Genomic DNA, 18,743 nt, shown 5'->3' on the forward strand with positions numbered 1-18,743 from the left:
TCATACACAACAGCTCTGAATTTACTTGCACAAAATCCCCACATATATTAAATAATTGCTCACCTGCTGACTCTCAAACGTCCACGTGCTGTCCGGTAGTGACGCATCGAGCACGCTTAGAGTGTTTGTAAAGTCTGTGGTGCTGCTGGGTTTAACGAGGGTGAAATCACTGAATTCGGACATTGGAGAGAGATAGGAGCCGAACGACTGACTCTGAGACATCATGTCTCCTCCCAGCACCTCCACATATTTAATGGGTCCGTCAGTGTTGAGCTGGATCTGCAGGTTTCTGTTGTGGTTTTTAGACTCACCATCGCTCCGTCTGATACAGCAAGTCGAGCTGCCTCTACTGCTCCGAGCGCATTTTATTAACAATACAAAAAATGTCACCAAACATAAAAAGGAGACGGAGGCAAGAGAAATCATGAGATATAATGTGATTTTGCCACTTTTCTGATCAGGTTCTGGATTTTTGTGTCTGAAGTCTGAGATTGGTTCATGAAAGGCGTCCTCTATCAGTATATCCAGTGTGACTGTGGTGGACTGCACCGGTTCTCCGTTGTCCTGTATCTCTATGAGCAGTCTCTGAGAGGAGTCATCCTGCTCTGACACAGAGCGCTTAGTCCTCACCTCTCCTGTGTGTAAACTGACAGTGAACAGGGACGCGTCCGTCGCCTCCGCTAGCCGATAGGAAATCCAGGCGTTATGGCCCGAGTCAGCGTCCACTGCTGTGACTTTAGTAACGAGGTGTCCTGCTTTAGCGGAGCGGGGCAACCTCTGATGAGAGACAGAGCCCATGAGTGCAGAGGGGTAAATGACAGCGGGGGCGTTGTCGTTCTGGTCCACAATAAAAACATGAACCGTGGCGTTGCTGCTCAGAGACGGAGAGCCGTTATCTTTCGCCTGGACTTTGATCTGAAACACTTTCATCTTTTCGTGATCAAATGAGTGCATACTGAAGATGGTCCCGTTGTCTGAATTAATATAGATATAAGATGATAGTGGCGCGTCGAGTACCCTGGACTCTAAAATAGAATAAGCAATTTTAGCATTCTCTCCCTGATCTGGATCAGAAGCCGACACCGAACACAGTATTGATCCAGCAGCGCTGTTTTCTTTAACGTGCACAACGTATGACTGTTGCGTAAAAACAGGTGCGTTATCATTTACATCTAAAACATTTACAAGTATTTCTTGCTTAGACGTGAGCTGTGGTGATCCTGAATCAGATGCAACAATCACAACCGAATATGCAGAGTGCGTTTCTCTGTCCAGTTTCTGATCTGTGATTAGTGTATAGTGGTTAGACATCGACGATTTCAAAGAAAACGGCGTTCCAGGTAATAAACTTAGATTTACCCTACCGTTAGCACCCGTATCCAAATCTTTCGCGCTTATAAAAGCTACGACGGTTCCAACGGACGCGTCTTCACGCACAGGACTAGGCAAAGATTTTAAGAGGATTTCTGGTGCGTTGTCATTTACATCCAGAACTTCGACATGGACACTACAAAGACCTTCCATCGGCGGAATGCCTTTGTCTTTAGCGACAATGTCAAACTTAAAAGAGCTCCCCGTTTCATAATCGATATTGTTTTTCACCTTCACGTCTCCAGAAATTGAATCGACAGAGAATACATTGTGTATCGTTTCAGAAGTGTGTGGCCCAAATGAATAGAGTATTTCACTATTTACGCCTTCATCTGGGTCCACAGCTCTGACTGAAAGAATCACGGTTCCCGGTGATGCGTTTTCTGAGATTTGCGCGTCATACAGAGTTTGATCAAACACCGGGGAATTGTCATTTATGTCTAGCACATGAACAGAGATTTGTACAGTACCAGACCTGGCGGGTTTCCCACCATCTAAAGCAGTTAGTAAAACACTAAGTATCGGTTGCTTCTCTCTATCTAATGACGTTTCCAAAACCAACTCGGGGACTTTTGCTCCATCCTTTTCAGTTTTTATATCTAGTGCAAAATGTTCGTTTTTGCTCAGTGTGTAAGTGCGCAGTGAATTTGGTCCCACATCAGGATCCTGGGCCGATTCCAGACGGAATCTTGCACCAGGCGCGGTTGACTCTGCAATATTTAACGTGGTTTCCTTATAATGAAAAACCGGAGAATTGTCATTAATGTCCCGAATTTCTATTTCAAAACGATACAACTGCAAAGGATTCTCAGCAATAGCTTCTAAAGTAAGAATGCAAGTGGCGCTTTGACTGCATAAATGCTCCCTGTCAAATTTCTCCCTCACGACCAGCTCACCCTTTGTTGGATCAACGCCAAAATACTGCTTTCCAGACTCGACAGCAATCCGCAAATTCCGGTCAAACACGTCAGATAATTTTAAATCCAGGTCTTTGGCGATATTTCCAACAACAGTGCCCTCGTTTTGCTCTTCTGGTATTGTGTAACGAATCTGCGCCTCGGTAATATTCCACACAGAAAACGCATAAAGCAGCCCGAAAATCCACCATGTTCTGCGCATTTTTATCCTTAAAGTCTGCATTCCTGGTGCGTACACGGTAACATGCGATGAATACCTTTGTGACTCATTGCATATGGAGTTAATATTATTATTCTACTGATTGAATAGCAGGACAATTCTGTGCGCGTTGCAAGCTCTCGGCTGAAGCTCTTCTTGTGAGAGTAATGACACAATAGGAAGGGGGAGGGAGTAGATCTCTTTGTACCGTAAAGCCTTCCTATTGGCTTTAAGCACACCAGTAGAACGAAACCAAGACCACTCTGCTGTTTAAAGATACAGTGCGAGTATGGAGCAATATAATAGTTTATTATGGTTGTCTAACGTGCATAGTTACATCTGTTAGAAAATTAATTACGAGTTTATGGAATATCACTAATTATGAGAGATAAGAAATGAGAGAAAAAAGTCATGGGCGCTGAAAGTTCAAACACACACACACACACACACACACACACAATGTATAGTCAAGGTATCACACATATGACCTTGAAAAAATCTGACAGCAAATGCAAAAGATGTTTTAACGTAAATTTAGTTAATGTGTTTATTACAACGTACAATGTAGTTTAAATGCGGAATTGCTTTAAATGGAAAGATCAATATTGTTTGCAATGATAAATAAATGAATAAATACATGCCTACACACATTTTTACATAGTGGTACATGAAAAAACGAACTGCTCTAATAGCTTCCTATTCTCATGATTTACCTCGTGACTATTTTTCCCTTCAAAGGTAACGGTTGGAACAATGTTGGTGTGCACGTGGCGCTAACCACTTAAAAAAAACGGAAATAGGGGCGTTTGCTCAATTCTATTGTAATCTATTCCGTGTTGGAAAGTAAACACACTTCTGGCGAAAACCTTTTTCATAGTTATAAAAGTGAGCTGTTTAAATATTGACTGCAGATATTACGCACAGAGAATTATATAAGTGCACTCCACAGAAATTCTACTTTTGTGAATGTAACTTAAGGATTCTATCTAGCATTTTATAATAAATTTTATCAATGTGCCACATCATTGAGGTTGGGGTTGTATACAGTAAAAGAATGTTCAAGCAAAAACACTGTTTTAAGATAGGCTAAGAAAAATCAGGTTGTGCGGTCTACTTCTATCATATCCTTTTGACATTAGTGTGATTCGTTTTAACATTAATTGTAATAAGTTTGCACGTTTAATATACAGTGGTGTTTAAAATAATAGCAGTGTGTTAAAAAAAAGTGAGTAAAGCTCCATATCCATATAATAACTTTTAATTAAAATCACACAAATGCATTGGACACCCTGTACATTCTATTCTGAATCACAACACGAAGAAAAGTGTGCTTAATGTATTATTAGTTTGGTGTAAGTGAAGAAAAACAAATATTAGTCTGTTAAAAAAAATAGCAGTGTCATCATTCATCTTTACAAAGTGATGAATATACCGTTTAAACAAAAATGCTTGAAGTTTATTCTTTTTTTGTGCATCTCTGAAAATATATTTAGTTGTATAAACATGCTTTCTGAGAACTGCTTAACATATGTGACAATTGTACTACATGCCACGATTGAATTAGGGCCTGGGGATTGGGCTGGACACTCCATAACGTCAATCTTGTTGGTCTGGAACCAACATGCTGCTTGCTTCCTGCTGTGTTTGAGGTCATTATCTTGTTGAAACACCCATTTCAAGGTCATTTCCTCTTCGGCATAAGGCAACATGAACTCTTTAAGTATTCTGATGTACTCAAATTGGTCCATGATCCCTGAAATTTGATAAATAGACCCAACGCCTACGAGAAGCCTCCCCATATCATGATGTTTGTGCCTCCAATGTTTGGGGGTCGCCTGACAAACTGTCTGCGGCTTCTAGACCCAAAAAGGACAATCTTGTTTTCATCAGTCTGCAAAATATTGCGCCATTTCTCTTTAGGCCAGTCAATGTGTTCTTTGGCAAACTGTAACCTCTTCAGCACATGTCTTTTTTCCAACAATGGGACTTTGCGGGGGCTTCTTTTTTATAGTTTGATTTCACATAGCCGATTTCTAATAGTAACAGTACTAACAGGTAACTTTAAATGTTCTTTAAGTCAATTTTGTTATTCTTCGATCCATTCGAATGGTAGTTTTCTGTTTTCTTCCACGTCTTTCCGGTTTTGGTCTCCATTTTAAAGCATAAAAATGATTTGGTATCATTTTAGCAGAGCAGCCTACCATTTTCTGCACTTCTTTGTATGTTATCCCATCTCTAATTAATTTTTGAATCAAAGTACGCCGTTCTTCTGAACAATGTCTGGACAACCCATTTTACTCTGATGTTCAGAGAGAAATGCACAGGACAACCTTTTCTGCATTTATCCTTAAATAAGGGGAACTTGTTTGACATCTGTTTTTCACAGAATAATTTACCTCTCTAACTGAACTCCACAATTAATTTTTTTTAACAGACTAATATTTGCTTTTCTTCACTTACATTGAACTAATAAAACATTTAGCACATTTTGCTCAGATATAAGTTAAAATAAATGCTCACCTGCTGACTCTCAAACGTCCACGTGCTGTCCGGTAGTGACGCATCGAGCACGCTTAGAGTGTTTGTAAAGTCTGTGGTGCTGCTGGGTTTAACAAGGGTGAAATCACTGAATTCGGACATTGGAGAGAGATAGGAGCCGAACGACTGACTCTGAGACATCATGTCTCCTCCCAGCACCTCCACATATTTAATGGGTCCGTCAGTGTTGAGCTGGATCTGCAGGTTTCTGTTGTGGTTTTTAGACTCACCATCGCTCCGTCTGATACAGCAAGTCGAGCTGCCTCTACTGCTCCGAGCGCATTTTATTAACAATACGAAAAATGTCACCAAACATAAAAAGGAGACGGAGGCAAGAGAAATCATGAGATATAATGTGATTTTGCTACTTTTCTGATCAGGTTCTGGATTTTTGTGTCTGAAGTCTGAGATTGGTTCATGAAAGGCGTCCTCTATCAGTATATCCAGTGTGACTGTGGTGGACTGCACCGGTTCTCCGTTGTCCTGTATCTCTATGAGCAGTCTCTGAGAGGAGTCATCCTGCTCTGACACAGAGCGCTTAGTCCTCACCTCTCCTGTGTGTAAACTGACAGTGAACAGGGACGCGTCCGTCGCCTCCGCTAGCCGATAGGAAATCCAGGCGTTATGGCCCGAGTCAGCGTCCACTGCTGTGACTTTAGTAACGAGGTATCCTGCTTTAGCGGAGCGGGGCAACCTCTGATGAGAGACAGAGCCCATGAGTGCAGAGGGGTAAATGACAGCGGGGGCGTTGTCGTTCTGGTCCACAATAAAAACATGAACCGTGGCGTTGCTGCTCAGAGACGGAGAGCCGTTATCTTTCGCTTGGACTTTGATCTGAAACACTTTCATCTTTTCGTGATCAAATGAGTGCATACTGAAGATGGTCCCGTTGTCTGAATTAATATAGATGTACGACGAGACATATACATCTTGAACTTTAGATTCCAAAATGGAGTAGGAAATTTTAGCATTTTGACCAAGATCCGGGTCATGTGCTGATACAGAACACAGAATTGAGCCGTGAACAGTGTTTTCTCTCGTGTAAACTGTATACGACTTTTGAGAGAAAACAGGAGGATTATCGTTGACATCGGAGATGCTAATTTTGACCATCTTTTCTGCGTGCAGAGTTGGCAAGCCAGAATCAACTGCATTTAATTTGATCTGGTACTCAGGGTATTTCTCTCGGTCTAGTGACCCGGTTGTAACCAGTGTATAACGATTAGATAGAGAAGGAATCAGTTTAAATGGTGAGCCGGAGGCCACGGTGAGATTCACTTTACCATTTTCACCGGAATCTGCATCTTTAGTGCTGATCAGCGCCACGACTGTGTTATTCGGAGAGTTTTCGGGCACTGGGCTGGACAGAGATGTAATCACTATTTCTGGAGCGTTGTCATTAATGTCACTGATCATTATTTTTACACTACAGTGCCCTTCCATCTGAGGGTTTCCTTTGTCTTTGGCCATTATGTCGAATTTGTATAAATTAGCTTGTTCAAAATCGAGCTTTCCTTTTACAGTAATCACACCAGTAGTCGGGTTAATAAGAAAAACGGCCTTTAACGCGTCAGATGTTTTGTCTGCAAAAGCGTACTCAATTTCTCCATTTGCACCCTCGTCTAAATCTACAGCGCTAACCTTAACCATTTCATTTCCAATTGGTTCATTTTCACTCACGTTGGCTTCATAGAAGGACTTCTCAAACTGCGGCGCATTATCATTAATATCAAGAACTATGACCTTGACTTCACAAGTACCAGATCGCACCGGTTTTCCGCCGTCTACCGCCGTCAGGATGAGCCTATGAGTAGCCTGCTTTTCCCGATCGAGCGGTTTGTCCAATACTAACTCGGGGATTTTAATGCCGTCTTGAGTTTTTACATTCAACACAAAATATTTATTGCTTCCCAGAGTGTACGCCTGCAAAGAATTCGATCCGACGTCGGGATCATCGGCGCTCTCGAGGAGAAATTTCGCGCCAGGGTTTATCGACTCAGGAATATTTAAAACGCGCTGATTCGAATGAAAACTCGGAGTGTTGTCATTAATGTCTTGTATTTCAATCTCAACGCGATGTAACTGCAGAGGATTTTCTACAACTGCTTCCAGAGGCAGCAAACACGGCACGGCGTAACCACAAAGGCTCTCTCTGTCAATTCTTTCATTCACAATGAGCTCGCCGCTTTCCGCGGCTACGCTGAAGAACTGCTTACCTGACTCGGAGGCTATTCTCAAATTACGAACTGCAACCTCGGAAAAATCTAAACCAAGGTCTTTGGCGATATTTCCAACCACCGATCCACCCCTCAGCTCCTCTGGAATGACATAGCGCACATGTGCCTCTATAGAATTCCACATAAAGATGAAATAACAGCAGTATATCTCCCTCCTGAAAAAAGAAATCCTTCCCATCGTGTCTCAAATGACGCAAACCGATTATCCAGCATATCCTAACGTTACATAGCGTTCAGGGTAAATACCAAAACCCAATCCATGTATTGAAAACATGTTCCAGGGTAAAATAAGAGCTCCTTTTGTTGGAGGAACACTAGCTCAGGCTTTTCGTTGGTGCTGAGCATGGTATGACAGCACACACACACACACACACTAAGGCGGGAGTAGATCTCTTTGTGCAGAACTACACTTGATTGGTGCCCTGAACATCAGCGACAACCAGTCAGATCTGGTCTCTGTGTTAAAGGAGGGCACCTCGTTTTGTACAGACGTTTCTGTACAGATAAAATTCTGAACGTCAGAGAGACGATTTGACAAATAAACAGATAGATAAATGCTTAAATTAATGCCATGTGGTTAAATACTATAATAATAATAATAATAATAATAATAATAATATATTTTTACACATTTCATACACCTTTCAATAATTTTCTTTTGATTCTGTAAAGCTGCTTTGCCACAATGACCACTGTTAAAGGCACTAAGAACTAAATTTAATAATAATTATTATTATTATTATTATTGTTACTATTATTATTATTATTATTATTATTATTATTATTATTTCTTATTAATATTAATATTACAAACGTATATGAATGTATATAATGTATTCAGTAATTGCATTTAATTCTTCATCTCATGCGTCCTATTGATGTGTTTCAATCCTGTTCAGTTTTCCGACTGACTCTGAGCTTCCTGTGCTATATCTGCCGTCATGTGGTGACAAAAAGGAAACACAGCATGCTGCTAAAGTATTTGTGTTTGCAGATTAAAGAGATACTGATCGGGATTATATACAACACAAACCATTTGTGCCAAATAAAAAAAATTAAAAAGGAAAACCCGTGATTGCATCTAATATGGGACACAATAGTAATCGAAAGGGTAGCCTTAATTATGCTTTAAATCGCCTTTCTAACCGAGCTGATCTTCCTAGCAACAGAGGAAGCAACCATGAGGCACAGCCGTATGGCCTGAAGAAGTGGCGATGCTGAATTTCAGCACCACAAAGCTGGACAGCGCCATCCAGGCGGCCAGCTCAGGCAGCTGCAGCTTCTCCACCATGGGAATGTTCCTGAATGAATACGTTGTGTGTGTGTGTGTGTGTGTGTGTGTGTGTGTGTGTGTGTGTGTGTGTGTGTGTTTATGTGCTAGTTGGCTATATGTACACATTTCAACGAATTGGTGCCAAAAATCCAGGGAAACATTTTTGTCTTCTAAAGAGGCATTACCCATCCTGGCATAGATAAATACAGTACAAGAAAAATATGATCACAGTACTTACCGTGGAATCATGAACATGTAAACATCATTTAAGCAATATTTGAGTCACTTAGCAAATGTTTCATTTTATTTAACCTTTCTTTTTTTTCTTTCTTTCTTTCTTTTTTTCTTTCTCTCTATGAACACATGTAACATTCCATCGAAAGGTTTTTATCAACCCATACACCCTTGACAGAAACAAGACTATTTTATTTCTAAATTTATTAAATCACAAGACATAAAACTTTATTTTTATACACAGCCAGTGATTTTTAACACCTGGATATTGTGATAATAAAGTATAATGTTTATTATAATTAGTGATTAGTCATACATGTTACTAATTTTATTCATAAACATAATACATGGCTGGTCTCAAGTCTAAGTAAAAATAAGCCCTTTAAAATGTGTTAATTTGTTTATTAAATCAGTTCTGATTATACACAATAGGCTAATTGGATAGAAAAGATAAACCTGATAGAATACAGTCCCCTATATGATCCAATTTTCTTTGAGTCTGTAAGAATTTCAGTTCTACTAACTATTGAACTAATTGTTTTATTTGAATTAATTAGAATACCATGTAAAAGCTGTAATGTTAACTTTATTATACAGTATCAGATACACTGTAAAATCTTAGATATTATTGCAAGTATTATTATTTTTTTATTGTAGCTTGGTTTACTAAACAGACTACTGGTTATGAAATGACTGTGTATAAAGAAATTATATTTTAGGCTGGTTAAATACTGTAATAGAAATGCAGACCATTACTTTGGTTGTTTTCTGAAGATATGCTTACTTATTTTGTGGATGCTTTATACAATTATGTAGAGTCAGTTTATTTGCATGCAGTCTTTTCTATTTTGTGGTGTGTGCAGTGTTACATTACAAAATAAGAATTAAAAATGCTTACCTTATTTGGAGAAACACATGGAATTGTGGATGGAAGACATGGAAAGAAGAAGAAAAATGTTTTGGTCAGACAGACTTACAGCAACCGTATTAATTAATCTTATGGATTACACTTGACCTAAAAAGAATAAATGAAAGCAACAAAACAAAACAAATGAAATGTTTTGTGTTTATATGATAGCAAACACAAGAGGGAGCATGAGAGCTAATGGCATAGTACGCATGTGCAAACTTTTACAAAGGGGGAAGGGAGAGAGAGAGAGAGAGAGAGAGAGAGAGGGAGAGAGACCCTACCCAACCTCTTTTTTTTTTTAACACAAACACCACATTGAACTCCCAGTGGAAATCATACACCCCCCCCCCCCCTATAGATAAAATGGACCCGTCTGCCACGAGGAACCCAGTCTGTTGCTATGGAAACACATCCACCTCATGTTGAGATGAGGGATGTGAATATAAAAAGGATAGTAAGACAGAGAAAGAAACATTGCATATCATAATATCTGTAGGTAGAAGAGGTGTTTGGCTGGAAAGGGAGGAGATGAAGAAAAATGAACATTTTAAACAATAACACAATTTCACAGAGAAAAGATCAAATACAAGGTTATTTCAAGTGATTTAAAGGCATTTATACACATCTGTGTGCAAAACAAATACCAAAACAAACAGAGTAACCAAATATGTCTAGTACTACAAAATGCAGACAGGTTGACTTATTTTATGGCAGAATTTTGTGAAGAAATGACAATCAGGTTAGCAGTGTGATATACAGTATGTTCATGATTTATTAGGTGAATTACAAACAAAAGGCTTCACTGCAGAGGCCACTCCCTGTCTTCCACATGGGTGTTTTTTTACCCCCTGCACTAGTAATGTGGCAGCTGAATGAGAACATAGAAAGAAGACTATTTGTGTTTTGGTTAACCTTCTGTTTTGATTGATTTCAGCTGAGATATGACCCACAGTCAAAAACTATTCTTTTGTTAGTCTTACCTTATAAAAGTATTAAAATTTTTTACTTCTATTTATTTTTTATTAATTTTAGGACACTGTTCGTGTAACTTTGATTTTACCCAAGATTAGTGTAGTTTAAAAAAACACATAAAAATATTTTTTAAAACTAAACAGTGTGCACATTTAGCTGATGGATTGCATAAGGCATGCATAACCATGACAAATACTACTTCAAAATGACTCAATATGGTATATACACTATGTACAGTGTAGTATGCATGTATTTTTGTTTGTTTCATTTTGCGCATATATTATTTATTATATATACCACCCTGTCTTTAGTTTGGCTTCAGTGCCAGAGACATGTTCAGTGCAGCAACAATTCTTTGAACTTTTTATGCTGCTTCAAAAAGTTGATTGTGAGGTGACATACTAAGCAAGCAGCTTTAAAAAAAACAACAACTTTTTTAATGTCATTGAAGGACAGTGGCTAAGAGATTGGGTACTATGGAGTTCAAAAGGTCACAAAGGGAGTCCCCTGTGCATTTTCATCCTAAACCACTTTCATCTCGTTGGTTGACACACTAAAAGATGATATCACTGTCAAGAAGGTAACAAGAGCTAAAATCATGTAACTTAAAAGAATAAGCCTTATTTTGGAATTTGTTTTTTGTCCTGTGATACAGTGGAAAAGATTTAATAACACAATAAAACAATCACAGTAAGTGTTGAAAAAAATATATATATAAAATGAAAAATAAAAGGACAGTTAACAGCAAAGAGAAGCATTTTGGAACAAATGATGGCTAAAGTGATGACATGTGTAACCAAGGGAGCCAAGTGTGTGTGTGTGTGTGTGTGTGTGTGTGTGTGTGTGTGTGTGTGTGTGTGTGTGTGTGTGTGTGTGTATAAGTCTCTTTTGAACAGGACCTCAGCTCCTCTTATCTGTGTGCAGGGTAATGAAGCTGTGGCAGTGGAAATGACACAGTCAAGTGAAGATATGAGTTTTATGAAGCTGTGGATATGATGATGAAAACACTCACACACCTAGCACTGATGCAAAGTGATATTTTTAAGAATTTACACCCCTGACACATGTACAGGTAACATACCTTATTAGCATCATATACAGAAAATATATTCCTTTGTTTTAAAGTATCACAAAGCACTGTTAATGAAGGTCTACCTGAACTTAAGTGACCTCTGAAAGTGCTAATCCAACACCGTGTGTTTTAGAGTGCACTAGAGCACTCCTGAAGTCATGCAATGTAACCTGCCATAAACACTTGGGCATGCATTTTATATAATTTCAGTGATTTCCTAGAGGAAGCATGTAAAGGGAAAAAAGCAGTGGGCCTAAAACGTTAGGCCCACTGCTTTTTTCCCTTTACATGATTCCTCTAGGCAACATAATTTGTAAACATGGTATTAGTTTTCATTGTTATGCTGATGACACACAAGTATACGTTTCAGCAAAACCAGATGAGAAAAACCAGCTTACTAAAGTTGAGCAATGTGTGCAGGACATAAGAAATTGGATGTTAATTAATTTCCTTCTGCTTAATCCTGATAAGACAGAAGTTCTAGTCATAGGACCACAAGCAGCTAGAAGTAAGCTTTCTGATCACACTTTGATTTTAATTGTTCCATCAAGTGCAACAGTGCAAGACCTTGGTGTGATTATGGACTCCAGCCTTTCATTTGAAGCACATGTAGATAATATTACCAGGATAGCATTCTTTCACCTCAGAAATATTGCCAAGATAAGAAATATATTGTCACCAAATGATGCAGAAAAACTAGTTCATGCTTTTATCACGTCTAGGTTGGATTATTGTAACGCCTTACTGTCTGGTTGTTCAACTAGGTGCTTAAACAAGCTTCAATTAGTCCAGAATGCAGCAGCTAGAGTCTTCACTAGAACCAGAAGATATGAGCACATCACCCCTATCTTATCTACATTGCATTGGCTTTCTGTGGAATTTCGCATCGATTTTAAAATACTACTCTGGACATATAAAGCATTAAATAATCTCGCGCCGCAGTATCTGAGTGAACTGCTAGTGTCTTACAATCCGCCACGCCTACTTCGATCAAAGGATGCAGGCTGCTTGTCAGTACCGTGTATTATTAAAACTACAGCAGGGGGCAGAGCTTTTTCTTACAAAGCCCCAAAGTTATGGAATAGTCTTCCAAATAGTGTTCGTGACTCAGACACAGTCTCAGTGTTTAAGTCCAGGCTAAAAACCTATTTATTTAGCTGCTTCTGGTTGGAGATCTCATCACATGGATGCCCCCGTGTGGTCTGCCTGGGATGCGTGTGGTGACTGGGGACGGTTCCACTTTACCATGAAGGTGGTCCTGTCCTCGACTGATGCAGACTGCTGTTCTTTGAGGACGTGTGACTTCAGTCGCTCAATAGTTCAGGACTGGAATTTCTCACAGTCTACCTGAGCCTCCAGGAACAAACTGGACTTTAATCCTACACATCTCCTCTTATACTGAACTTTCAGTCTCACATATTATTATGCACATCAATCCCTGCTATCTGTTATCACCCAGATGAGGATGGGTTCCCTGTTGAGTCTGGTTCCTCTCAAGGTTTCTTCCTATTACTTAGGGAGTTTTTCCTTGCCACTGTCGCCGTCGTCCTAGGCTTGCTCATCAGGGACAATCATATAATTTTGATTCATACACATTCACATTTCATACAAACTTAATTCTTTTGATTGTGTAAAGCTGCTTTGTGATGATGTAAAAAGTTACAAGCGCTATACAAATAAAATTGAACTGAATTGAATTGAATTCAGTGTGCATTCCACTGGCTTGCAGCAAGGTTTCTAACCTATTATGACTGTGTCACCCTAACCAGCGTGATAAAAAACAATTAATTTGTTAATTAACTGATGTTAAATAGATAACTTATAAGGTATATAAGTATAATTATAATTAGTATAAGTAAATATACACTTTATTCAGTTATCAGCATTTAGTAATATTTTACTTATGCAGGAGGATTATTAATAATTAAACAAATATAAAATGATACATGACCTCACATTATGTTAATAACATGAACAATAAAGATTTCTTAATATTAAATGTTTACTTAAAGCATTTATTTATTTTTAATGTAGGTATGTTTGTATGTATGTATTGGCTATTTATCTCTATGTTCAACATCATAGAAAACCCCCTAAAAAGTCTTTTAAACTGAAATTTCCTGATTTTTTCCCCTAGAGTGATTCTAAATAAAAAAAAATCAAGCACTGCTTTTGTTTTGTTTTTTTCCATGAAACTTCTACACCACCAAAGTGACTGACAGATAAAATTATAAACCACAAAAGCCATAACAACCACAAGAAACAAACACAATCTCTCTCTCTCTCTCTCTCTTTCTCTCCTTCTCTCACACACTCACGCACACACACACACACACACACACACACACACGCACACACACACACACACACATATACACACAAATTCCATCTTTTCTTTCTGCACTATGGACAAAATAGACACAGATATTCAATAGTTTGTGATGAGTGACAGATTGATTCTTTTTTTATAATAGATTTGCAGTTTAAAATTTAATGAAGGTGCTTAATGTCAGGGGTTTAACAAAGGCAGGTCATGTTTGACCCTTAAGACTAAGGTAAGAATGTAGAATGTGAAGACTAAACAAGGATTAAATTTGTGAAAACACATCCAAATGTTATCAGAATTAGAAAATGTATATAATTTAAGTTCTTTTAATCATTAGCCTATATGTCATGTCATGCCAAAGTAATCATAGTCAGGTTAAATCTGACCTTCAGCATCATAGCAGGAGCCCCAGGATCAAAAACTGACATTTCTGTTCTAACACAACACATATATCCCACAGCATTGCTAGTTATCTTAATCAAATTAGGTGGCAAAATGTGCATAAACTGTGTTATACTGTTACTCACAAGAGTAGAGACCTTTGCACAAAACAGTACTGTACATGCAGGACCCTGGACAGCACCAGAATGATTCTTTCAGTCAATGGATATATTCAGTGTTTAGTACAGGATGTTTCAAAAGTCTTCAAGGCGACAATAAAAACTTAGTTTACAGAACATCTTCTAAATTATTGTCATTTTCTTTGTAAACACACATGGAATAATCTGTCCCAGCTGAGCTTGGGTTAACATATGTGGTACAACTGACAAGTAAGTGGCTTTTACAGGTTTTGCCTTAAAAAATCTTATATAGCTTTACAGCATGACCATGAGAATGATTTAAATGAATTCTTCTTTTGTTGAAGGAATTCCTCAAAACTATATAGAAAAATATATGCACAAACAATGTATAAAAAAACACTTAAGTTTTGCTATATGCTGAGACTTTTGTGACACCATGTATAATACTGTTCATGAGACGTAGTCCATAAAAATCTGTCTTTTGTTAAAACTAAATTTTGCCAAAATACTTCCAAAATGTAGTGTATCATATAACATACTGTAGCATTTGTATTTCGAGATAGTACAAGTATGTATCAACAAAAGTAAAGGGCAATGCAATGTTTTTGTTTACATTATCAATATGTTTCTTTATCCCTATAAAACATGAACATTATCAGGACCACATAATCATGTTTCTTTAAGAGCTCTGGACTGCATCTCCATGGCAACCAGAATGACCTGGCACAGTCTCACTGCAGCACACAGCTCGCTCAGATACACCCACATTTTCATCAACAAAACAGAGTAAGTATAGTCCACAGTAGCACTGCAGCAACAATAATATCAGCCAAACAAAATGAGTATGCACAAACCACAGGCTGTGGTCAGACAAATGTGTGGCGTTAATGCAGCTGCACCACTCCCAGCACCTAAAAACTCTCAAGGGCAAAGCCCACTGCACCAGTGCTGATAAAACAAAATGTATTGATGCTAATGAGAGAACTTCCTGATTTACAAAGACTCTATAGCACAGTCTACCATGTCTCCTTTAATAGGGATGAAGTGAATGGGTTCTTTGTCAGAATCCATGGGAGATACTGTTTAATACTGAGCAAAAGACAAAATAAAGACTTATTTATTGCAGAGAAACATTCTGTCTTTTATGTCAATTGATTTAGCAAACACTAACTATGCTCATGTTTGACTGTATGCCCTTAATCCGGTACAAAAAGCAGCAAACAAAAGGTCATTGGTGCAGCATAGAATGCACATTCAAGAGCAGAGCGTCAGGGCTTTGTGTGTGTGAGCGAGGGTGTGTGTGTGTGTGTGTGTGTGTGTGTGTGTGTGTCAAAGAGAGAGGAAGACAAGGAGAGTGAGAGAGAAAATTGGGTCAGTGCGAACCATGCAGTGATATGTTTAAAGGGGAAGACATAAATCTCGTATGAACTGATTTAATCAAACACAAATTTTAAATACCTTACAATTCAAGAAAATAATTAAATTAGACAAATATGAGTGGAGGTTAAAGAACATTCTGCATCATCAGGTATTTCCATGTATGTGGAACAGCCACAAGGAACAGATTTAACTTTAGGGTGACTCACAGATTCCCCCTGCACAAGCAGACTGCAAGAGAAGCTCATAGGAAGAAGCCTCACCTCTGAGAGCAGGTCAGCGTCATCTAGGCCGCCTTTTTCTCTCTGCACAGTCCCCATGAGACTCACACTCCCAAGTGTATTTTGGCTGTATGGCCTGACAAACTTTACATCACTTATCCTTGAGTCAGTGGTTCCGCACATCTCATAATTATACGCATGCTGCAAAGTTCCATCTGCATAGCTTGGTGGGTAATAAGGAATCACAGGCAGATTTGCAGCAGATTTATAGAACAGTTTTTTCTGCCTCCATCTGTAGATTTTTACTGAAATTATCGCAATAATTGAAACAATAAAAAGTACTGAAACTGCAGCAAGAGCCAGGACTAAATAAAAAGTTAGATTATCATTGTAATGGTTGTCACGAGTAAGCTCTGTGAATTCCAAGAGCATCTCAGGGAAAGTGTCCGCTACAGCGACATTGATGTTAACTACAGCTGAGCGAGATGGCTGTCCGTTATCCTCCACAACTACAGTCAGCTTTTGTTTCACAGCATCTTTGTCAGTGACCTGGCGCACAGTTCGTATCTCTCCATTCTGCGCTCCCACTTCAAACAGCGCCCTGTCTGTGGCTTTCTGGAGTTTGAATGAGAGCCAGGCGTTCTGTCCAGAGTCCACATCAACAGCCACCACTTTAGTGACCAGATATCCAACATCTGCTGAACGAGGCACAATCTCAGCCACCACAGAGCCACCGGTCTGTACTGGGTAGAGAACCTGAGGAGCGTTGTCATTCTGATCCTGAATAAATATGTTTAACATGGCCTTGCTGGACATCGGGGGTGAGCCCCCATCTTGAGCTTTGATTTGAATTTTAAAAGATTTCAATTGTTCATAGTCAAATGATTTAACTGCATAAATCACTCCACTGTCTGTATTTACTGAGATATATGATGCCAATGGTACTCCGTTTAACTCCCCATCTACAAGAAAATAAGACACTCTGGAATTCAGTCCCCAGTCCGCATCATCTGCTTTTACAGTGAGGACAGACATGGAGGCTTGGTTATTTTCAGCAACATAGACATTATAGACTTCTTGCTCAAACTGGGGTGCATGATCATTTACATCTGATAATTTAATGGAAAGCACTTCTTTACTTGAAAGGGTTGGGCTCCCAGAATCCACTGCAGTTATTGTGATGTTATATTCTGCTATGTCTTCCCTGTCCAGTGCTGAATCTGTCACTAGGTTGTAGTAATTACTTAACGACACCACAATTTTGAACGGGGTGTTTCGCTCGATAGAACACGTGACTTTGCTGTTATCGCCCGAGTCAAGGTCTTGTATGTTTATCATGGCGAGTATAGTGCCAGGCTCTGCGTCTTCAGAGACAGTGCTAGAGAAAGACATGACTGTGATTTTTGGAGCGTTATCGTTTACATCGATGACATCAATCATTATTTCGCAGGTGTCCGTCAGCCCTCCGTGATCTTTAGCCTGAACCTTGATTTTAAACTGCTTGTTTTTTTCGTAATCTAAGACTCCTATGACCCTAACTTCACCAGACTGCTCGTCGATGGAAAACAGAACTTCGATGCTTTCTGAAGCATGATCAAAATAATAACGAATTTCCTGGCTAGACTCGTCTGCGTCGGTTGCACTAACTGTGGTTACGACTGAACCTTTAGGAGCATTTTCAACAATAGACGTTTTATACAAGCGTTGTTTAAACACGGGAGCATTGTCATTAGCATCCAGCACGACAACGTTAATTTTCACAACGGCAGATCTCTGAGGTTTTCCGCCATCGAAAGCTGTCAGTGTCAAATGATGCTGCGCTTTCTCTTCTCTGTCCAGAGCTGTCTGGAGAACCATTTCTAGGTTTTTCCCGCCGTCTACGCCATTTTGAACATTCAGATTAAAATGATCAGTCGGCTCTAATGTGTACTTCTGTATCGAATTTGCACCCACATCTGGATCAACAGCACTGGCTAAAGAAAAACGAGCCCCAAGCAGGGCAGACTCACTGATTTCCAGATTTATCTCGTTCTTAGGAAACACCGGTCTGTTGTCATTTATATCTAAAATATCCACCGTAACCCGATACAGCTCCATTGGGTTATCAAGAATCACTTCAAAGCTGACACTGCATGCAGACATGTCTCCACAAAGCTGCTCTCTGTCCATCTTTTCCTTTACAACCAGCTGTCCTTTCTCTTTGTCGAGTTCCACATATTGACTCCCGTCTGCAGTGAAAACACGCGCTTTCCCCAGTACCAGTCTCTTCAGTTCGAGGCCAAGATCCGTAGAAATACTCCCGATTAAAGAACCCACCGGCATTTCTTCTGGTATTGAGTAACGAATTTGTCCGCTTACGAGATTGGTAAACACTGTCAAACCTAGCCATGTCACCAATCGCAGTCCAAGCAGCCTTCCCTTTTCTGCCGTCTCCATTTTAAACATCTAAGAAAGACAGTGGTGTGGTATCCGAATGATAATGCTGGGAAAATATTTCCAGAACTCTTATTCCACAAAACGTTTCACTCTAATTGCGGTTAGCTTGTACTGAAGCGTCACTGAGACGGTAAATGTG

General features: G+C 39.2%; 3 protein-coding genes across 50 annotated transcripts in view; all 3 read right to left on the reverse strand.

Annotated features, from left to right (window-relative positions):
• The window catches only part of LOC128545731 (protocadherin gamma-C5-like), a 241,929-nt gene that overhangs the window by 26,837 nt on the left and 196,349 nt on the right, over positions 1–18,743 (reverse strand). For 2 of the 48 annotated variants that reach the window (XM_053516322.1, XM_053516300.1), the window contains exon 1: positions 16,211–18,715. The exons of the other annotated variants lie outside the window; for them this stretch is intronic. In XM_053516322.1, the coding sequence (XP_053372297.1) occupies positions 16,211–18,613 (2,403 nt within the window). In that variant the 5' untranslated portion in view covers positions 18,614–18,715. Of the gene's footprint in view, positions 1–16,210; positions 18,716–18,743 lie in introns of those variants that run through there. 48 annotated transcript variants of the gene reach the window in all.
• Positions 22–2,621, reverse strand: LOC128505533 (protocadherin gamma-C5-like). Its single transcript, XM_053476029.1, has one exon. It carries the CDS (start codon positions 2,509–2,511, stop codon positions 22–24), a length of 2,490 nt encoding a protein of 829 aa, XP_053332004.1. The 5' UTR covers positions 2,512–2,621.
• Positions 4,966–7,594, reverse strand: LOC128505534 (protocadherin gamma-C5-like). Its single transcript, XM_053476030.1, has one exon. It carries the CDS (start codon positions 7,438–7,440, stop codon positions 4,966–4,968), a length of 2,475 nt encoding a protein of 824 aa, XP_053332005.1. The 5' UTR covers positions 7,441–7,594.

This window comes from Clarias gariepinus, chromosome 17, assembly GCF_024256425.1.
Source record: "Clarias gariepinus isolate MV-2021 ecotype Netherlands chromosome 17, CGAR_prim_01v2, whole genome shotgun sequence".
Taxonomy (NCBI): domain Eukaryota; kingdom Metazoa; phylum Chordata; class Actinopteri; order Siluriformes; family Clariidae; genus Clarias; species Clarias gariepinus.

Coding starts and splice junctions, on each gene's coding strand:
- LOC128505533 (XM_053476029.1), bottom strand. CDS start 2,511: ATGCAGACTTTAAGGATAAAAATGCGCAGAACATGGTGGATTTTCGGG.
- LOC128505534 (XM_053476030.1), bottom strand. CDS start 7,440: ATGGGAAGGATTTCTTTTTTCAGGAGGGAGATATACTGCTGTTATTTC.